The following is a 23,494-nucleotide window of genomic DNA, read 5'->3' on the forward strand; positions in this document are numbered from 1 at the left end:
AATACAAAATAGAGTTGGGCAAACACGGACCCCTGAATATACCAGAGGTGGGATTAGGTGTCTAGGAGGAGTAAGCATCTCCGTCGACCGGCCACACTCGTCGTGATCCCTATGTCTTGTACGGAGCTATCCGTAGTCAAAATCAGTTTGTTAAGAACGACATAACAATCGGTAGGAAAAATGTCAGACAGCATTTGACCCAATGATAGGTTGTATTGGCAAACTAGATCGTTATAACGACCATAGAATTTGCGAAATGCTGACTTTAAACGAGATGTTGAAACCTCTACACCATCAACTTGTTTTTTCAGTAGACTGCCTCGATTTAAAAACTGATCATAAGCAGAAAAACCTCTTTCATATAGAATCAGTTAAGATATATACACACCATATGCAGATGAAAATGGAATATTGCTATATAAATATGGGAAGTTGACGATGGAGAAGTTATATCATAAAGTTGAGTTGTTAGTTTGCCGTTAATATTTATTTCTGTCTGAAGAAGAAGTGGCTAATTTTGTGGTATCTATTAATTTGAGTTCATATATATATATATATATATATATATATATATATGTATGTATGTATGTATGTATGTATGTGTGTGTGTGTGTGTGTGTGTGTGTGTGTGTGTGTGTGTGTGTAAAGGCGACTCCCTCAAACCGTGGTACAATGACTCAATCCATGAAGCCAGACAACGGAGAAGACAGTTGGAGCGTAAAGCCCTGAGCTCAGGCCTGGTTGTGCATAGACAGATGCTTGCGGAGCAGACCCGAGATGTGGTGCATATGATCCACTCCTCCAAGTCAAGCTATTATCAGGAAAAGCTCATCACAGCGGACAGTAAAGAGACCTTCAGAGTTATTAGCAGTCTGGTGAATTATAATACAGGGACTCCCTTACCACCGGCTACCAGTGACCAGACCCTTGCCGACGATTTTGTGCAGTTTTTCTACAGCAAAGTTGAAAAGATCAGACAGGGTCTCGATGACTCAGATCTCCATGACAATACAGCTTCTCCAGACCTGGACAGAACAGTACCTCATCTTGGTTCCTGCAAGATCCAGACGCAGGAAGAAGTGGACACGGTCATCAGGAGCTGTGCTAATAAGACCTGCTCACTGGATGTCATCCCCACTGCGCTCTTGAAAAACAGCGTTGTTCTCTCTTTGGTGCTACCGACCATTACTGAGCTGGTGAATATATCACTTTCAACCGAGGTCTTTCCAAATGAGCTGAAACGTGCACTTATTACACCACGTCTGAAAAAGCCTGGACTTGATATGAGAACTTTTAGTAACTATAGGCCAGTATCAAATATCCCATTCATCAGGAAGGTCATCGAACGTGTTGTTGCACAGAAGATTAATATCATCTCACCAGGAATGGTCTACATGATGATCTGCAGTCAGCTTATAAGACCGGTACCAACACTGAGACAGCCATCCTACGAATAAAAGCAGACGTAGAAGCAGTACTGGATGAAGGTGACTCTATGCTCCTGGTCCTTCTTGACCTAAGTGCGGCATTTGATACCATCGATCATACCCTCTTGCTGGAGAGACTACGCGTGGAGGCTGAATTGACGGACACAGCACTTCGTTGGGTACAGTCTTACTCGAATGGGCGCATCCAAGCGGTGAAGATCAACACCAGTGTGTCCTCAGATATACCACTGTCCACCGGAGTGCCCCAAGGGTCTGTTGTCGGCCCACTTCTCTTCCTGGTGTACCTTCTCCCAGAAGGAGAGTTATTAACCAATATGCCATAAACCGTCATGGGTTCGCAGATGACACTCAACTTTACAGCCGTTTGAGTGTAAAAAACACTACCAAGCGGACCTATCAAGTCAACATTATGGAGGAATGCATTGCAAGTGTCCGAACCTGGATGACCGTGAACAAACTTAAACTAAATGATGGAAAAACTGAGATTATGGTGGTTGCTAGTGCCCACAACCAGTGCCTTGTGCAGGATATCCGTCTGAAGATTGGTGAGGCAATATTGACACCTAAGTCTACTGTTAAAAACTTCGGTGCTGCCCTGGACGCCACCTTATTAATGGAAATACAAGTCAACTCCGTGGTAAGGAAGATGTACTTCAACATCAGGAGAATATCCAAGGTGAAACACCATCTCACCCAGGAAGCGTGTACGAAGGTCATCAATGCAACAGTCATATCCCACCTTGACTATCACAATGCCTTCCTGCTTGGCATGACCGATCGTCCCATGCACCGACTACAAGTGGCTCAGAACAATGTTGCACGTTGTCTCACAAGAACATGCTACAGACAACATATTTCGCAGGTACTTCAACAACTACACTGGCTGCCGGTAAATCAACGTGTTGTGTTTGAAGTGCTAACAACCATACATAAATCACTACACTCTTTCTCAGCACCAGCATACATGAGAGAGCTATGTCCTGTTTACCAGCGACATAGGTCCTTGAGATCATCATCCGACCAATGGAAACTGGTAGTGAATAAGTCATCAAACAAATACGGTACAAGAGCCATAAAAACACTAGGTGCACAATTGTGGAATAAACTGCCACTGGAACTTCGAGAGCTTGAAGCACATGGAACATTCCGCAAGAACCTAAAACACTCTTGTTCAAGCGTGAATATGCCCTGTGAATGTAAAATTCAGTGTAATATCAAGGATTCCATGTGCAAACCCTTGCAAACTGAATTTTGATCCAGCATACCAATACCTGTATGCCAATTGTATCTTGTCAACTCAAAGTCAACCACTTCGTCATTTTACTACCATGTTTTATTTTAATTCTTTCTATTGTTTTATCATTTTTTTAAAGCTCTTGCAGGTCTTTTATTGGTATATTGTCATTAATTATTAGCACAAACATTGTACAGCGCATAGAAACTATAGGTAATTTTGCGCTTTATAAATGAATATAATAATAATATATCGAATCGACATATGAGTGAAAATGATTATTGTTAATAAATAAAACATCGTCAATATATCTAAATGTCGAATTGAAGGCCACATCAAGAGATTGACCCGCTAAACAATATAATTTTATATCACTTTGTATATTACAAACACCTTATTACCTTGTTCAAGTGGTATGTCTGATCATTGTTCTTTGTCGTCGATCAAAAGGCGTCCTGACGTAAATGTAAAGGGCTACATTTGAAGAAAAGTTGTTGAATTTACTATCTTTTCCCAAAATATTGTATAAAGACACACTCACAGGAAAATTTAACGATGTCATCATCCAAGTTAATCTATTGTAATAAATAAAACGAAGAAAAAGTTAAAGTTGTAATATTTAGGAATTATATGTTGTACTTGATTGATACTCTTTACCCCCTCTTTCTAATATCAAAGACAGTAGTTGAGGCTAGATATTTTGACTGACCCCACGGATTTCGGTTTCTGATTTCACTTAGATTGCCCACCCCGCCCCCTTTGTAACTCTTTGATCTTAACAAATGTAATTAAACATTGAATACATCGCCATATTTAATAACTTTCGGCATTACCCTTAGTCACCAGTTGTTAGAGTTGATGCATGATGCACGCATGGAAAAGAACATGTATAGAACATCGTACTGCGTTTACTTACCATTACTTTGTATGCTAGGTTCCTCATGCTGGCCTGAACTGTTCCCGTAATCACCCGATTTTCCTCATCATAAAGAAATCTGAGAACATGGTTACTATTCACAGAGTTCTATGACCGTCGTTGCAGCTTTGCACGCCCTTCTGTATATGAAGCCCAATAGCGCAAGGAGATCGCCATATAAACCTGTTCCCGGAAGTACCCGTTAAGTGAAATCTCAAGACGCACGAGAATGACTTACACGGTCTATTTATATGGTTCAACCCAATCAAAGGCCTAAATGAATCTTGTATAGTGCTAAAATGCCTTAGATTGTGTTGGTGACGTCATACGCAGGAACCAATAGCTGTTCAAGTACGATGTTTCAGCTCGCTCCTGTAGAAAACAGTTTCCTTAATTCATTCGAAAATAATTGCAAAGTTTCATTTTCGGACGCCCGAAAGTTTATTCAATGCGTCCCAAGCGCGAGTTTCGTCTTATGTTGTAATATTTAGTTAGAGCAGTAGTAGCTCATTACTCCCCAACTCTGGTTTTAATTCAGTTAGAATTCGATCCTTGTTATCGACATTATATGTGAAATGATCTAGTGATAATAATGATATGGTGATCGAACACCCCAATACGCCAGTTTTCTTTGGGTTCCTATACCAATAACCTCTCCTGCAATTATCTGTGTACATGTAAAACAGATAAAGATCACAATGGAAATAAACTCTCTAGCTTTCAACAATTAGTGACAAGTATCATCTAAGGCAAACTTATAACTTTCTTAAATACATGAAATGTAAATGAAAGGTGAAAATAACGAACGGTGTTATCCGTAGTCAAAATCAGTGTGTCATGAATGGTCTAACAATTGATATGAAACACGTCAGACAGAATTTGACCCAATGATAGGTTGTATTGACGAACTAGATCGCTATAACGACCATAGAATTTGCGAAATGCTGACTTCAATCGAGAATGTTGAAACCCCTGTACCATCTACTTGTTTGTCAGTAGCTTGCCTCGATTTAAAAACTGACTATACGCAGAACAAGCTCTTGAGTATCGAATCATTTGAGAGATATAAACACCATATGCAGGTGATAATGAAATATTGCTACATAAATATGGGAAGTTGACGATGGACAAGCAGAAATCATCCCATTTGTCATACAGTTGAGTTGTCAGTTTGCCGTTAATGTCTACTTTCAATAAAATATCTAAGTATATCTTATAATAAGGTGTAAAACTTTAAAGTAGTACAGTAGCATTTTTATCTCCACTTGACGCAGGTTTTTAAATGATACCAAAACGGCCCTTCGTAGATCTATATTTATTTAAGGTAATTTGATCCATTGGGTTTTCCTGTCATAATCAATGCACTCTTGAATTCATTAAGTCTACAGGAGAAGATTTGTAAGTATGGTCAAAATTTTAGTTTTATTGTAAGTTATTGTTTTAGTATTTCACATTGAAGGTAATTTTATGATATGTAGTACAAGAATCAAGATGTTTAACGAACTTTCGGTTTCAATTTTTACCTTTAAGAGATTAATATTGATCAACTACGTGTATTATATCTCAAGTATTCTTGCCATGATGTGTTTTGCGGCAAAAAGCACTGAAAATTACAAAAACTAATCAAAGGTAATCAAAGGTAAGGTAATACGGTGAGTCATTGTACATTGCCAATGGTGCATAATGGAATCCAGTGTACCGTACATGATTGTATTTTCTCTCTCGAATATTTCTTCAATTTCATGGTAACTGTGTATGTTTTAACTAGAAAATTTGAGATTTGTCGCTTCCGGTAACAAATCTACCCTGATGATTCACCTCACAAATGAAAGGCTTTGTAAACTCAACACATGTACATTATTCTTCTCTCCATATGGGTGAAATATTCTCGAGAGTATATATTCAATCAATCTATTCTTAAAATCCTAGTGGCATCGTGTACGTCAAAGAAATCACAAATCTAGAAAATTCCAGTTATAAATAGCCTGGGTCCTCTAATTACTGGCACATTGGTCAGAATGGCATGCAATATTTTTTTCAACAATCCATGGATCTGATAAAGAAACCACTTAGTTTGTGATCGATTGATATTAAATTGTCATTTATTCAATCAAAAGAAAGTCTTACTGGTAAGAAAATAATCCATGTTTACTTGCTGTTTCAAGAACTGCTACACAGTTCAGACCCCCCGCCCCCCAAAAAATGAAAAAAAAGATGTACATGTAATAGTTTAAGAAAATACTACTGTCACAAACAAAACCAAAAAAAAAAATATATAGGAAAAATATTGGCATGCACTGACCACAAGCTTATTCTGGCTAAACTCCTTTGTCTTGCAGTAGTAGCTAAAAACTGTGACACAAATGTCACATTGTTTAATTTTTATTGGGGTTTATCTGAACAAATAGAAGTATAAACTGTAACGAGAGATAAGCATATAATGTAAAACTTATACGGTACCAATTTTGATGCACCAGATGCGCATTTCGAGAAATAATGTCTCTTAAATATACAATGCCATGTATAATACGACAGTTTCGGGATAAGAGCTCTTCTGTGTAGCAGGTGCATTTAGTGGAACTTTGAATGCTTAAGTGGGACAGATTGGACATATATGTATAGTCAGTGAAGAAGACGATCGGATATCTAAAATGTATTAAAAGTGTCTTCTCTTAAAATATGTAAATGTAGGAAATACAAAATACAAAAGACATTAAAACATTGTCATATTTACTAGTAATATCTTGAGTATGATACATAGGAGCAACGAAATAGCGTGATATAATAAAAATTCCATGTGCTTAGTTATTCCCTGAATACTTATGATAATAAATAATAATAATACCATATTTATATAGCACCCTTTTCATACACCATGTACGCTCATAGGTGCTTTACGATGCATATATACCTTACTACAGAATGGTATACACACAATACATAGAAAATAAATAAAACATTAAAAAGCAATGTTATAAAAGGCGTTATCACATGTAAACAGTCCCTAGCTGTACCTATCCTGATTGTACATATAAAACATGAAAACACAAGATACCATAAATATGCTAGATAAGAATAAACATCAGTTTCAGGGCGTATTAAAATAATAATAATGATAATGAAATACACACACGCTCACACCGCATATAATGTCTCAGTTATAATACATTAAAACAGAATTTAAAAACAAAAATTCTCGAGAACTAAAACACACAGTTAAAACAGACAAGATAATCTTAATGCACTGAAACAGCAAACATGAATGACTGAAATGATAGAAACTAGTCCTGGGAAACTTGATGGAAAAAAATGCGTTTTCAGTGACTTCTTGAACGCTCAGTGTTCTACAGTCCCTTACATGTTCTGGAAGGGCATTTCACAGTTTTGGAGCTATTGTTCTGAAACACCGATCCCCGTACGTTACGGTTCGACTTTTTGGAACAACTAGAGTGACCGATTGTTTTATAAACCTAAGATTTCGGGCAGGCTTATATACAACCTATCATTGGGTCAAATGCTGTCTGACGTGTTTCATACCGATTGTTAAGCCGTTCTTGGCACACTGATTTTGACTGCGGATAGCTCCGTTTACCTGGTCAGGATATAGGGCTCACGGCGGATGTGACTGGTCAACAGGGGATGCTTGCTCCTCCTAGGCACCTGATCCCACCTCTGGTGTGTCCAGGGGTCCGTGTTTGCCCAACTATCTATTTTGTATTGTTTATAGGAGTTATGAGATTGATCACTGTTCGTTATCTTCACCTTGCATACCTCTAGTAATCGTTTGATATAAATTGGGCACTCATCGTGTAAGGCTTTGTGAGTATAAGTAAATATCTTGTATTGTGTCATATACTGCACAGGTAACTAGTGAAGTTCTCTTAGTATTGGAGTGATATGGTTGTAACGAGAGGTCCTAGATATGAGACGTGCGGCAGTGTTCTGAATATGTTGGAGCTTTCTCAGGACTGTCTTTGAAATACCAACCAGGAGAGAGTTACAGTAATCTAACATTGATGCAACTCGGAAATTCAAAAGAGATTTAGTTGCTTCTGTTGTTAAATATTTCTGATGTGGCCTATTTGCCGCAACTATGCATAACAAGATCAGCTGACAGAGTTCACTTGTTTCTCCATATCCATCTTGGAGTCAAACATGACACCAATATTTCGAACGCAGGTTGAAGGATTAATTTATGAGTCACCTACTGCCACTGAAATGTTTCTAATGAGGTTTGCATTACGACCAGATGCAAACATAATGACCTCGGTCTTATCCGTGTTGAGTTTCAAGATATACTTATCACTTACTTAGATTGTGTTTCAGTCGAATTCGGATGATGAAACTGCGTATGAGAAACTTACTGAACACTTATGCAGTGATGGATATTTGTCCCACTCCCGCATGTAAACAAGTTGTTTCACGCCTTGCTATGTAATATACTTCTCCAAAGGGAAATATCTTGAAAGTATGTCGAAACCGACATACATGTATTTGTACTTACGACGAGAGAGAGAGAGAGAGAGAGAGAGAGAGAGAGAGAGAGAGAGAGAGAGAGAGAGAGAGAGTTACCACAGGTATACATTCCAAATAAAGCAGGTGCTGATATAACAACATAAATACATATAATAAAGTCGTTACTTTTGAATACAGAATTAAAATGGACATGGTAGGAAACGTAGACTTCTGTCCTGTAACCACGGATACCTGGGAGGCACGTGCAATGCTAAAGCAATCAGACTGTGGAGGACAGAGCGTGTACCATTGCCTGTCCGACAACAAGGGACGGAAGTGGGAGAAGTGTGTAGAAAAGACACAGCTGATTGGAGGTTGGCGACTCTTTCTCTTCTACGTCATACATATGTATATGAAGATAAAGAACAGTATTCAATATCCTAGTTCCTCTAGTCAGGTCAAGTTTACGTATAATAAATGATCCTTCGGATTTCAAAAACGGAAAGATTTAGATTAACAATAGCATATCTTGAAATATTTGGAACGATTTTATTTGAAATACATTGTAAATTGGAAAATAGAGCAATGTTTAACTAATAACTCTTGTCAACTGTTTTGCTACTAAAAGGCATGGATATTCTAAAACATTTTTCAGGGCATTGTCCGATATTCACTGATGATGGTTACATTGACTGGAAGCAGTGCAATACCTCTATGTCCACCTGTCCAAATAGCACCTATATCTCGGATGAAGTTTACAAATGTAAGTGGACTGGTACAGTGGTAAAAATATAATATGTTTTTGCACCTGGAAAATATCGGATCGCTTTAAAAACGAAGTGGAACCTGTGGATTCTTCCCAGGTATTTACGTGCTTAGGAAATAGACTTTAATCTGTATTATTGCTGTCACTGATTAGTAATATTTTTCATTGTTATTCAGATCCAGCATGCTTTGGTAACAACACTCCAAGTACACACGTGTAAGTTTTGCATCTTTTACAGTTAATAGGCATACCCAATCATCAATATATTATGTATAAGAAATGCAAATATATGAGCTGATGTTATGGGTGTTTTAACCTTTCAGTCCAGCATACACCGAAGTGCTTACAGTCACTGTATCTTTATGTCCGTTCAATTTCAGCCTTCCAACTTTATTTATGCAGTACATACATGTATACTGCTACTGCACGCATTATATTTACTTATGATCAACTGATATTCACTGTCAATATCAGTCTATATTTAGGACCTGAAACTAGTCTGATCAATATTTGATACGTAACCCATCCTTTAAAAAAAACAAAAACAACAACAATGGATATAGAGAGAGTATTATGTCTTTCGGTTGAACCCGATGTCTTTATTTACTTGTCAAAGTCATTACGACATCAGGAACAGTGACAGTGGTCCTAAGACATGTATGTAGTTAAAGGAGAATGGTTTATCTGCCCCTTGAACTCGTTATACTGATACAACCACTCTGTTCCTGCTATTGGTCGTGTTGGAACCTTGACTTATTTAAATATCCATCATTCCAACCTGTGCTTGAGGGATTCCAATTTAGACAGTATGTAAAGGGGGGATCAGTACGTTTTATTTATCTCTTTTTGAATCAACAGTTCCTTCACCAAACAATTAGGTCTGTAATACTTATAAAGTACTTAACATCTGCATGATTTTAACGTACATATTTACTTTCTTCAGAGTTGGGGATTCCAATGTACCTGGAGCTAGTAGTCCCTCAGTCGCTTTGATCATTGGCATCGCCGTTCTAGTTTTGATCATAGTTTCCATGGCTCTTGCAGCAATGATTATCGTTTATCGCCGAAGGAAAAGTAAATGTTAGTACTAGTTTTAATATCCTTTTATTTCGATGCAACTACAATGCACATAAGTTTGAAGTTTTTAAGTTCACAAGCGCAATGTATTCCATTGAATTTAACAAATCATTATATTTATTATTGCTATTATTATCAGCAAATTGTTCAGAGAACACCGACGAATTGCAGGCACTGATTCAAGGTACTTATAATATATGAAAATTAAAATCATTCCTTTAAAATGTCATCTGTAAACGCATTTAAATCTACAACAAAAGGTCACTGTGACAACTTATTATGCTTTTCTACATGCAGAAGGAATTAACATGCCAGTAGTTAAAATGCGGTATGTCCTGAATGGGATGGCTGCTCTTTCGAGAGAAGGTGAGAAATCCATAGTCGTACTTGGTAGATTCGGAAATGCTGTCTCCAGTACATCTCGTCGTATATTAGAAAGTTTTGCAAAGCAAAAGGAGTGGACCCCCATGGAATTCCGATATACAGACATACCATGCACTGTGGAGGAAAACACAATCATGTTTGTGTACGGCTGGTTTGGGTTTTGGAATGATGACCCATGCTCCATCGAGAAAGTGAGAAAGGCGTGTCGAGAATTAACACAGCTTGTATACGGAAAGCCCAATGTTAAAGTAATAATTGGAATGAGATCGGATCACCATAAGAAATATCATGTACAGATAGATGAAGCAATCAAAGACTTGTTTCATAACGAAATAAATCTTGATTCTGAGGATATGCATAAAGATGCCGAGCATTCGAAATATTTTGATGAAAATATTAAAAAGGCATGTGTGAAAAGTGAATCCGCGTGCAAAGATTTGAAATTCCATACATTAAGAAAAGGTTGTGATAAAGCGATAGGCATTCCTCTAAAACTGAATGTCCTCGCAAAGTATCATGATCTGATCCACGATTATGTTGCCAATCGCGATCTCTTAAAAGCGATGACAGATCACTTCACGGCCCTCGAGAATGACACAGAAAAGAAGCATGTTTATGGATGGATTATGTACATTTGTTTGAAAGGAAAGTATGCAAGGTCTGAGAATGTCGATGACGCACTGATTCAAAATATGAAGTTCGGTATAACAGCGAGATCTTTTGAAGAAAACTATGACGAACTGAATAGATACGTTAGAATGAGGAATTCTGATCGTCTAAGCAACATACCGCCCCAGGATGCACAGTATGTCTTTTGGCACCAATTTATATACATATGCGCTTTCCATTATATGTACAAGAAAGATCCTGATGCCGTCATGTCCTACTGTAATATTGACGCAATTGTTCAACTCGTCCGCCCAGAGGGGGTAAAGAAGACGTATCTGGAGGTCAGCGCCGACAGTCCTAGAGTTGCCAGGTTCAATGAAAGAATGCAACAAAATGGTCTGGTAGATGAGTATAAAAATCATCCATTGATTAAAACAACAGCAGAAGATGCTCATATGGGCTTTAAACAGAAAGATGAGATAAGCATATCAATGGAGGGTTTGCATATGATAGCTAATCTTCAAATACTAAAAATGTCTTCGCCGAATGATAAGTAACTGTGTATTGTATGAATTGACCTGTGTATAAACTTTGCTGCAATCTGATTTTGACTTGCGTATATACTCTACTGCATCTTATGTATAACGAATTTCTAAATCGAACCAGGCTACTGACAAATAAGTTGATGTTACCGGAGTTTCAACAGTCACATTCATTGGTACCATTTCGCTAATTCTATGGTCGTTATAATGATCTTATTTGCAAATACAACCTGTCGTTGGGTTGAATGTTGTCCGACATTTTATGCCGTCCTTTGCATATTGATTTCGACTACGAATTACTCCGTTTACGTGAAGAAGATATAGGGTTCACGGTCAGTGTGACTGGTCAACAAGAAAAGATTACTTTTCCATGTCACCTGATCTCTGGTGTGTCCAGGGGTCTGTGTTTGCCCTACGCTTCATTTTGTATTCTTTGTGGAATATATTAGATTGGTCATTGTTCGTCATCTTCATTTTTTCATTATGAATTGTTGTATCATTTAGATAGATGAATATGTGGCACTTGAACTTTCTGCACGTGACGATAACCTGAATGTAAATGTACATAGTGTTATTCGTGTATGAATGTTGTACATTGTATGAGTCTCTTGCTTAATTATGTCACGTAATTATTAAAATGTACAACAAGTGTATGATATACATTGTACATATAATATATTTTTTCAAAATACACTTTGTAATTAGATGAATTTTATTTTTCTCTTTTCATATTCAAAATTTGTTCATAGTGATTGTAATTAGAATTGGCAGATAAAGGCAACTGAATCTAATTACATTGGCACTTATGATACCAAACGATTGTGATGGCCTACAGGTCACGGGAAGTCCCGGGTTCGCGTCAGACCCGAGACGTTTAAACACAAGTAGTACATGTTCCTTCACCACACACCCAACATTATAAGTAAAAGCCGAGATTGTTTTGGGTGTGACTTTAACAACAAACACTGTAGGCGTTGTATGTTTGATATTGGTAGGATTGGTTAACTATATATTGTTAACCGAATGGTGACTGTATTATCAGCCATAATACTATCCATCTCATTGCGATCCAGCCTCACCCTCAAACACCTCCAAATGCAACCAACATGTGAAGTTGAAATGTGTTGTACACAGGGATGCTTACTCCTCCTAGGCACCTGATCCCACATCTGGTGTGTCCAGGGGTCCGTGTTTGCCCAATTATCTATTTTGTATTGCTTGTAGGAGTTATGAGATTGATCACTGTTCGTTATCTTCACCTTGCATATAGTAACATACATATGCTCCGTATGGGACGAATGGGTTGTCTCATGGTTTAAGGTAGGTAAATATTATTAGAAATTTCTGTCAATCAAACTGTTATTCATTTAAATAACTTTAACAACTCATAAACTAACTAAAACCCATATTAGACATACCTTTGCGGATTTATTTTTACACTATGTGCTACAGAGCACATATACCCCCCAAATGCAAAAGCCAAATTTTAACACAAGGATGCATGATCTCATGTTTTATTAATTTATGTACCAAAGCACATCATATTAGCTACAATATATAAAAATCAATATATATTCATTTACTGAGAGAATTTTCAAAGATATTTAATCGAAAACATACACAATTGCCATTAAATATGCTCACATCCCTCAAAAAAAAAAAAATCACAGAATATCGAAATTTGGAAAAATTCTCAAAATCTAAAATGTTTACATGCCTGTTATATACGGAAGCTCATTGACGCCAGTTCAACAGAAAAATAAATTTCTTTTGCGTTTAAACGCAATAATTATTGCATTTTGATGCAATCTTTAGCGTTTAATTGCAATGGGTTTGCGTTTAAATGCAAAAGATTGCGTTTAAACGCAATAACTATTGCGTTTAAACGCAAAGAGGATTGCGTTTAAACGCAAGGGTTTTGCGTTTAAACACAACAGTTTTGCGTTTAAACGCAATCTTCTTTGCATTTAATCGCAAAAAGTATTGCGTTTAAACGCAATAATTTTTGCGATTAAATGCAATAATTTTGTGTTTAAATGCAATCAATTTGCGTTTAAACGCAAATATTATTGTGTTTAAACGCAATATTTTTTGCGATTAAATGCAAAGAAGATTGCGTTTAAACACAATAAATTTGTAATTTGACGCATTGATGTTTGCAATTCATCGCTATGTTATTTGTTTATTTACATTTTTTATAAGTGACGAGCTCTTGATTTGGTGATGGCAATGGACACGGACACGCTTATCCATTTCTATTTCTTAATTGGATTAACTTATAATGAAATAGTAAGTTGCCTAGCTTTACAGCATCAGGTACTTCTTAGCGAACGTACACTGAAAAGAAGGCTTGCTGCTATGAACTTATACAGGAGAAAGAATAAGCCTTCCTTAATAAGGGTTTCTGCATTCCTTTCCAAATTAATTCTTAAAGATGACATGCAAAGCGGGTATCGATGGATGCACCAGCGATGTTTGCTAGCCGGATACATGTTATCTAGAGAAACAGTAGCAGGTCTCCTTTCTATTCCTGATCCAGAGGGGGTTGAATTGAGAAAACGGAAAAGACTCTTTCGCAGGGAATATTATGCAAAGGGACCTAATTATTTGTGGCATGTCGACTCGTATGACAAATTAAAGAATTATGGGATTTGTATGAACGGTTGCATTGATGGCTACTCCAGGAAAATTATATGGTGTGAAGTTACCCATTCGAGTAGCGATCCTCGCATTGTTGCTGGACATTTAATTTTATCGGTTGAAAAAATTTCAGCATGTCCAAGAAAAGTAAGAGGGGACCGTGGTACAGAAAATAAGGATATTGCAGAAATGCAGAGTATTTTAACAACCAATGGTACATTTATTTATGGCTCGAGTACAGGTAACCAAAGGATAGAAGCATTTTGGCGACTCTTGCGGATGGAATGCTGTCAGTTTTGGATTGAGTTCTTCGGGCACTTGAGAGACCTCGGTGAATTTTCCGGAGACATCATATATAAGAATCTTGTTCAGCTTGTGTTCATGAATTTTGTGCAGGTATGTGTGATGGTTTATGTCTGTCTTTAACGTTTCTTTTGGGACATCCTTTATATTATGGTACTTTAAACCCCCATATCAATGAGTCAAACCTTACTTCAGTTATCAACATTTAAATACATAAATATTATTTAACTTATGAATGTGTCATTTGGGGGTGGGGGTTGGACTATCTTATTTGTGTTGAGAATTAATTCAGACACAGTGAATTTGTGGGTCACAGCTAAATGTAAAACTCATCGGGGTTAGCAGATGATCGTTTTCATTTTGGGAAGTTAAGTGAAATTCATTTCTACTATTTACTTTTATGAAAGTCATATCATTTAAAATTAGGAATATGATTGTGTTTTTCATTGTGCGTAATAATACTTAAGCCCGAGCGTTGATCATTGTGACGTCATATATATGATTTTTTGACTAGTTGAAATCATGCAAAAATGTAGGTTTTTGCTCTCGGAAGGTACAGTTCATATAAGAAAGATAATTCTGAATGATTTTATCGGTTAATCTCTGTTGTTGCGAAATCTCCTCCCCCCCACCACCAATTATCTTGCAATTGCAAGCTAATTTCTCTAAACTGAAGAAAAAAGAGACCCCGAAAATTCAAGATATTTTAGAACTTAAAAATGACTAGATTCAATTTTCATTTTCTTTTATTCACATTTTAGAATGACATAGATGAAGCAGAATCTGTCTGGAATACGCATCGAATTCGCCCTACTAAAAATGGAAACGTCCCAGCAGGCAAACCTTGTATTCTATATTGTATACCCGAATTAGAAGGGACTAAAAATTATTCACTACAAGTGGATCAACATGTTCTTCAGATTTGTAGAAACGAGTGCTTATTTCACAAGAACACCCCAAATGACTCCGACATGCATGAGTTTATCAAACTTCTGATGGAAGAGAACACCCTTACATCGCCCGAGACTGTGGAAGAAGCCTATGATTTATATGTTACCCTACATCATATGGCCAACCGCGAAATACATATTTTCTAGACGTCTCTAAGTATACTAGCTTGTATATAATGTCACTTTTCCATTAGTTTTAATGTTCAATTTAATGGAAATAAACTGAATTTGTTTTCCTCCTTTCGATTGTGCTGTTCATTCTAATTGAATAATAATCATTGACAGAGATGATGTTAATGCAAAGATTAAATTACATTAAATTGTGCCATTTTTTTAATATTTCGTATGTATTTCAAGTACAATATGCCTCCTTGTTATTGAATTTTCCGTTATACGTCACTTGCGTTCGAAGATATCAGTTTCTAAGATATTGAATTTCAGCATATCGCACGCTCTGAAAATATAATTCGCCGCCTTTCCTCTATTAGGGTTGTTACTGAAATTGTACGTAAATATTTCTGGTTGTTTATTTTAATATATAAAAATCAATATATGCACCTAGGGGTGCATGAGCCGAGTTGCATGGTATACATTGTAAAGTCAGGAATGATGTGGCATATTTATAATTGTGAAGAACTAATTTCAGTTTTAAACTTTTCGAGTTACTGTCCAGAAACCATATTTGTCTGAAGTTTTCAATCTATTTTCGGTCACTATGACCTTGACCTTTGACCTTTTTTCTCAAAATCAATTGGGGCCTTGCTTTGCTGGTATCCAACAATATATCCAAGTTTCATTTGATTCAAATAAAAAATTTCGAGTTATCTTCTGGAAACCAAAAATGTTTGGAATTTTAAATTTATTTTCGGTCACTGTAACCTTGACCTTTTTTCTCCAAAATCAATAGGGGTCTTATTTACCTGGTACCCGACAATATATCAAAGTTTCATTTGATTAGATTGTAAACTTTTCGAGTTATCATCCGGAAACCAATTGTTGACGCCCGCCCGCCCGCAACACCAAACCAATAGCCTAGTTCAACTTCGTTGCAACTCGGCTAAAAAGTCAACAGAAGGAGAAAAAAGTCTATAGTTCTATGAACTTATTGACAGTTATCACGTAACGTCTTTTTCCAATGACATTGCGTCAAAATGTATGAATTGTTAGTATGATACGTAGTATAACTTTTTTGTTTTAGTATTATGATAAGGTTTATAACAGAATTCAAAACATGACCGGCTGACGATAATGGACTAATCTATATGCTGTGAAAAAAAATAGAACTAGTACTATATTATTATAGGTACATGTACTTGAATTATGAGGCGTCGTTTTGGTGTTTATATTTTTTTTATTTGAATACATGTAAGTGATATCGCCTATTCGAATAGATGAATCAGATTTTACCAATTCAAACTGAAAGAGTGATATTACCTATTAGAATAAGCAATACCCCCTATTCAAATAGGTGATATCACTAAATTAAAAGCTGAATAGATGATATCACATATTCGAATAGTTGATATCACCTATTCGAATAGATGATATCACTTTGGTGATATCACTTTAATGTAATAAATGCCGAAAGTTCTCTCCTATTAAAAAGAATGTGTCTTGATTTTTATATCATAATGATTATAGAAAATATCAAACAAATAAAAACATCTTGTGATGAATAATTATTGTTGTCAACAAATCGCTCCGTGTCCTTTACTTCGAAATCTATTAAATCTTCCTGTCATTTGCGCCAGCTGATCAAGACGTCGACGTGATCATTTGGCGTCATACTTGGTTATTGGAATTGAACGACTACTGTAAAATGAAATTTATATTACGTCCCTTTCATCGGCTGTAATGACGTGGAAATCGGCATAAGTCGACTCGTGCCGATTTCCACATCATTAGTGCCAATAAATAACGGAAAATGGTCTGATATAACAACGAAGGTCTCAGGAAAAGGACGTACTATAAATTTTGATTCTACACTAGGGGAATTTTGTTTATTGTCATGTTGTAAATTTCGGATATAACGGGTGGCAGTAAATAAAAAAGGTACAACATGACAACTATATATTTTTTAAAAATTTATTGCCACCCGTTAAATTCAAAATTTACAACATGACATTACATTGCACAGGGCGGAAAAGTTTTCGATAAGTATATATCATACAACTATAGTCATTTGATAAGGTCATTACATGTTATATAGACCTGATGAGAGTATATCGACCGAGGACGAAGTCCGATGCTCATATATTCTCACCATGTCTATAGGAATATGTATTGACGGATATCAAAAGTCTATAATTGCTTATCATAATAAAGATATAACTAATACTCTTAAAACTCATAACTGTAAAATATTTGGTTCATGATGTGTAGGCATTGAGGTCGCTATTGTCGCACATGCCAAAACCCATATTTTGTCATGAAAATCTATTTTAGCATACTAAGGTGTGTCCAATTTTAGTATGCTGTAGCAAGACCTTATAATTTTTTTAGCACGATCATATAACAACAATCGACCAATCATATGCTTGGGGGAAATGAGATAAGTATGAAATACAATTAGAAATAGAGGACAAAGCACGACGAGAAAAGTGCAGAACTTCTCACATTACGTAAGATAGATTGACGGACAAAGAAGAAAATTTACACTATTTTTCATAAAACTAAATTTCACAATTCATTTATTCGTGGTAACGAATGCTACATAGATTACACAGATGAACCTGAAAACAATCAAAACAATACCTTTTATTTGTGGCATAAAGCAAGAATGTCGTAACAAAATGAACCGAAAGCAAAATTCCCCATGTACATGAATTTTTAAAAAACAAAACAATTTTTTCTCATCAAGAATTTTCAAAAGCTAGTTGCCTCTAGCTCACTTTGCAAGTACCGTTAGATCCTGATATTTCGTACTATAATCATTGTTAAATCAAAATTGATCAGTATTGCGGTGGTAGCCAGTTCACTGAAATAATCAAAATCGTTTACATTTGTTTTTCGGATATAGTATAGCAAATTTGCACAATATCCATTCTCAATACTTTAGTGTCAAGGACATTCTCCAAGTGCTCCCTCAATAATAGGAAGTTGCCGTAGCTTCTGGACAGCTCCAACACGCAGCCACATGTATGAGCCACTGAACAGTGTGAAAAATCAGACATGGGGGGAGTGATTCGTACAGTGATTTTCTTTCCGATGATGATGTCAGATCCAGTGCAGAAACGCAAAAGCATGACCAATTTCTCAGTCGAACACGTCTTCACATATCGCTTCAGCAGTTGCCTTCTCTGCTTTCGACATGTCTTCTGGGAAAACGAGCAAATTCAGAATTTTCCTGTTGGTGACTTTGCTTTGTTCATATGTGTCTTCGAGTTTACCTATCAGAGGCTTCAAATGACAACTTAATATAGGAAACCAGCAGAGAGTGACAAAAGACGGCTTTTTGGATACGTTCATGGTGTGACAACTCAATCACAAGCTTTCTAAAGTTGTCTTTGGAGGGATACACTCTCAGATTAAAATTCGAAAAAGCGTAGAGAAGTTAATTTTCATCTTCACCATCAAAATTGTCCAGAGCATCTTTAATCAGACCCCTATTCATATCGGGTAAAATCCCAAAAATAACTCAAGAAGCTCTTCATTCGACGGTGCTGTATCAAAAATACACTTTTCGAGAAACATCCTTGAAAGCTGCACTGGAAGGTATTTCTCTTGCTTAAAGCACAAAACTGGGGTTTTTGTCACTGCTTCCCATTCCTCTTGTTTCATAATGTGAACTGTTGTGGGAATCTTTACATCTGCTCCTTCCGTATGTTTTAAATAAAAAGTTCCTCAAAATTCATACATGGCATCCCGGAAAACGCCCCCAGAATCCTCTCCTCTTTCTCTGTTAAGATACGTAGTTCCAATATGTCAGTTCTCAGGTTAAATTCCTCCTTTAGGAAAAATTTCATGACATCGGTGAATACACTACCCCTTCTGATAACAAGATTTTTCACACAGGCACTTGCAGGTAATGTTTCGTCTTGGTTGCCAAGATCTGGGTCATACATATAGTTTTGGATATCGAGTAAAATACTACCGGTAGGTACATCAGAAATAGTGACAAACTCCTCAGAGGTTACGTTTTCAAGTGAGAGAGTTGACACCAGTGTTGCAGCTGCTGAATTATCTTCAGTAGTATGATCCGGCATGCAGTCAAAGGAGATACTTAATGGATCTTCAGAGCTGTCTGTTGCGATTTCAGATGCCACTTCAACATGGACATTTGTAAGCTGTGGATCGGGAAGTTCCTCTCCTCCTGAAGAATTTGGGTCATCTATTGCAGATTCGCCCCCATCTCTCTGTTTCTTTGAGGTCATAAGGTATAATCGAAGGGTAGTCATCTTTGATTCTACGTACAAGTCGTTTATAGACTTATCAGCAATGTCTCTTTGTGAGAAGTCAGCCACTGAGAAGTCAAAATCTTCGAATTGTCTCATTGGCGATTTTCCTTCTGGGAAAAAAGGGGTTTAACTTCTTCCAGAATTTCGTTCTTCTTGTACAATTTTGGTAGATTCAGTTTTCTTGTACCACCACCTCTAGGTGTTCTAATTTGCTTACCCGCATGAATCCAGCCAACTTCCACCTTACGCATATTTTTGTTTGCACTCTTATTTCCAAATCTAGACATATGCGTTCTCTGTTTCTTTGCCTTTGAGGTAGAGGGCCCTTCGTCACTGGAACTGTTACTCTGAATTTCTTTTCCTTGTATACCCATTTTTTGACACAGTGCTCTAAGAAGAGACGATTTTGGTTTTCTTTTTCTGTCCTTTGTTTCTTCTAGATATATTTTCAAACTGACCCGATCTCCAATTCTAGGTAAGAAATCTGCAAGATCCTTATTGTTCATCCTTCCAAGGACGGCCAGCGTTATCTACAAAACAATGTCATTGACGTTTGATTAAAAAAGAATTGATACATTACATGTCTTATTCATTATTTTCAACTGTCCCAAAAATTCATAGATATTTACGTTTAATGTTTGATTACAGCATGCTTTATCTTTTGGTTCGACAATATATGGGTTTGAATTATCGAAAGAGTTTTGCATTAATGACGGAATTACCAAAGCACGGACCACACCTATATCTATCTTAAGAAACTCCCGACTCGAAGAAAACGATGTAAACAACGGTATTCCTTTTGTAATTACGCATAACCCACGCAACCACAATATTTTTGGAACAGCTAGAAGATTTTTTCCAATATTAGAACAATCCCAAAATCTCAAAAACCTGATAAAAGAATCTCAAATAAAAAACAGCAGAAGACAGGCTCCTAATCTGAAGAGAATTCTAACGCGCGCCCGATTTACTACGGAAAATTCCAAATCCGTGCAAAAATGTGGTGATTCACGTTGCGGTACTTGTAATCATCTAGAGGAAGGCAGAGAAAAAATTCTTATGTGGCAAAAAATTAACACCAAATTCTAACATGACATGCAAATCCGAAAACGTAATATATTGTATGACCTGCCCTACCTGTAATGAAAACTATATCGGATAGACCAACAAACTGAACGCCCGTGTGCGCGTCCACAAGCAGCAAATTCGCGATACAAGTATCAGAAATTCGCCATGTTCCGAACATTTTGCCAATTGTGGTCATCATATTTCCATTTTATAAAATGTATAATGACTGCGAAATTTCCAGAGTTACAAAGGAGGAATATTTTATAAAATTGTTTAATCCCAAACTTAATAGAAAATAACTGTGTAAAATTGAAACTACATTGAACTGAACTCTGCAATTGATTTCCAAGTATTGTCTAATATTGTGTGTATTATACCGCTACCAGTGTAATTTATTATGACGTCACAAAGGACAATTACTTACGTCGTGATATATTGACGTTACTTAGCAATATTATTTCATTTTATAACTGTCTGAAGAGGCATTAAAGCCGAAAGCGCTAACAGTGAAATGTTATTCGAATTTTGTGTTTCTTGACTTTTTTTATTGGATGTATTTACTGTATGAAATACCGAATTCTTTTTTATAAACTATTTTTTAATTTGATACACGACCAAGATGTCACAAACTCGTTCAAAATCGGTAGCAGATTCTAACGGAATGGAAAGGATATTGGAAGATATTTCAGGAAAAATTTCGATTCTTTGCAATATGTACGATTTGTTAACTACTGCTTTTCAGGATATGGAAGCTCAAACCAAATGTTACAGGGAAAAGGTTGAACTTTTACTATCCAAAAATAATGATGTTAATATGTGATGTTGGAGGGATCTAACAACCAGGAATACAGAACCAACGCTCAGGAAATTGTTAGAGAATGGAGCGAGATTAACCTCGAAAAGGAAGCATTCAAGAAAAGAAGCCAGATGAAAGGTTTGTGGTTTAAACTTTTAAACGAAAGAAAGAAAGCTTACTGGAACGCTCTTAAGAATGAAAACTTAGCCGACACATATGAAAAATGGAAAAACTGAGAAAATGTCATCTTCCCAAGGAAATTCAGGGTAAAGAATATTGAATCGGAACCAAGTGAGGAGACCAAAATCAGAATTAATTTGGCATTACAAAACTTTGAGACCGAAATCACACTTCTTCGTCTACGAGTACCAAAGTTTAAAAGCATGTGTGAAAAGTGTGATCTACAAATTAGAGAACTGATCAACAGAGACTGGAATGGAAGAATCCGGGAGAAACTTCTTGATCTCTGGAAATAAGATACAACAAGGGAAGAGGAAAAATCGCATAACCTACTTCAATCAAAGATCACTTGGTTATTAAACTATGAGTCTACCTACGGTACAGAACAAACCAAACCCAAGAGAATCGAGAATAACTTAACTAGAAACAATCAAAATCAAAACCAACCATGTAGAAGCAATTCCAGACACAGACCTAAAAGTACGCATAGAAAACCAAGCCTCTCATATGCAGATATGGTGAAGAGAGGAACTCAACATAAGAACTACAACAGACCCACAAGACACCAACTAGAAAGATGCAGATTCCACCACACGAATGCGAGAGGTTTTATACAAAGACGGGAACCAAATGGTAATTCAATGAGGAATACTGAGCTAAATCACAATCATCAACCCAACCACTATCAACAAGACAACAATCGGGATCATTTTTTAGGACAAGGATGGACGCAGAAAAACGCAAAAAGGAAAGATGTCCAACCGGAACTGGAACGCGATGAATCAAAACAACCAGGGCCGAAGATAATCAATTTGTCCAAGAGAGACTTAACCAATAAAGAGATCACTATTCTAGAACGGGGATTAAAATTCACACCAACTCCTAAAGCAGATAATGTTGATCTTAAGAAAGACACGGAAGAATTCTGTCTTAAGTTACGTCTCAGAGAATTTTTTTCAAAATGAAGATGAATCACTAGTGAAAAATAAAAAGGGATTCCGACCTCCTTTAAACAGAGATAAACATTTAGAGGAATACATTGCCTGTCTTAATAATTCAGCAGGTTCCAATTTGACAAGATCTAATGTGAAATCAAACATTTCAAGAGGAGAACAGGAAGCTTTAAAGAACCTGAGTGAGGATCCATCTATCATAATACAAGAAGCAGATAAAGGAGGTGCCATAATCATTATGGATAGAGACCATTATAAGGAAATGGTAATGGTCCAATTACAGGATTATCACTTTTATAAAAAAAAAAAAAAAAAAAAAAAAACTTAGTCAAAAGGAAGACCGAAAAACCATACTTAAAATACAAACACTAACAAAAGAATTTGCTGATAATTTCACAAAAAACGAAGTGGACTATCTCATTAACTTTGAAGTGAAAACCAGTAATTTCTACGGCCTACCAAACATTCATAAATCAAAGGAAATTCAGGAAAATCTACAAGGGAGCCAGAATTCTTACAAAAAAATTCCAAACCCTCGGATTTAAAACTCCGCCCAATAGTAGCAGGACCTTCCTCAAGCACTCAGAGATTAAGCAATCTACTCGACTTAATTCTTAAACCACTATGCAAAAAGGTACCCAGTTTTATCCGTGATGATTTGGATTTTCTCAATTACATTCCAGAAAAAGTACAGGAAGACACACTTTTGGTTAGTTTTCATGTTACCAGTCTGTACACCAACATACCACATGACTTGGGACTAGAAGCTGTGAAAT

At 36.5% G+C, this 23,494-nt stretch overlaps 2 protein-coding genes across 2 annotated transcripts; both read left to right on the forward strand.

Moving 5' to 3' along the window:
• The first annotated feature begins 4,887 nt into the window (after window positions 1-4,887).
• LOC125663875 (uncharacterized) lies at window positions 4,888-12,222 on the forward strand. The gene is made up of 7 exons (XM_048896291.2): window positions 4,888-4,996; window positions 8,252-8,427; window positions 8,709-8,816; window positions 8,996-9,035; window positions 9,763-9,899; window positions 10,036-10,080; window positions 10,194-12,222. Exons 2-7 carry the CDS (start codon window positions 8,259-8,261, stop codon window positions 11,444-11,446), a joined length of 1,752 nt encoding a protein of 583 aa, XP_048752248.2. The 5' UTR covers window positions 4,888-4,996; window positions 8,252-8,258; the 3' UTR covers window positions 11,447-12,222.
• A 1,285-nt stretch (window positions 12,223-13,507) lies between these two features.
• On the forward strand, window positions 13,508-15,568 carry LOC125663877 (uncharacterized). The gene is made up of 2 exons (XM_048896299.2): window positions 13,508-14,467; window positions 15,136-15,568. The coding sequence occupies exons 1-2, from the start codon at window positions 13,655-13,657 to the stop codon at window positions 15,469-15,471; spliced, it is 1,149 nt and encodes a 382-aa protein (XP_048752256.1). The 5' UTR covers window positions 13,508-13,654; the 3' UTR covers window positions 15,472-15,568.
• Window positions 15,569-23,494: the final 7,926 nt, after the last annotated feature.

The sequence above is a fragment of the Ostrea edulis genome, chromosome 1 (genome assembly GCF_947568905.1).
Source record: "Ostrea edulis chromosome 1, xbOstEdul1.1, whole genome shotgun sequence".
NCBI classification, from domain to species: domain Eukaryota; kingdom Metazoa; phylum Mollusca; class Bivalvia; order Ostreida; family Ostreidae; genus Ostrea; species Ostrea edulis.

Excerpts from the sequence above, each read along its gene's own strand:
- LOC125663875 (XM_048896291.2), top strand. The coding sequence starts at position 8,259 with ATGGACATGGTAGGAAACGTAGACTTCTGTCCTGTAACCACGGATACC. Across the intron at positions 9,900-10,035 it reads TCGCCGAAGGAAAAGTAAAT|CAAATTGTTCAGAGAACACC; the intron begins GTTAGTACTAGT and ends TATTATTATCAG. Across the intron at positions 10,081-10,193 it reads ATTGCAGGCACTGATTCAAG|AAGGAATTAACATGCCAGTA; the intron begins GTACTTATAATA and ends TTCTACATGCAG.
- LOC125663877 (XM_048896299.2), top strand. The coding sequence starts at position 13,655 with ATGGCAATGGACACGGACACGCTTATCCATTTCTATTTCTTAATTGGA. Across the intron at positions 14,468-15,135 it reads TGTTCATGAATTTTGTGCAG|AATGACATAGATGAAGCAGA; the intron begins GTATGTGTGATG and ends TTCACATTTTAG.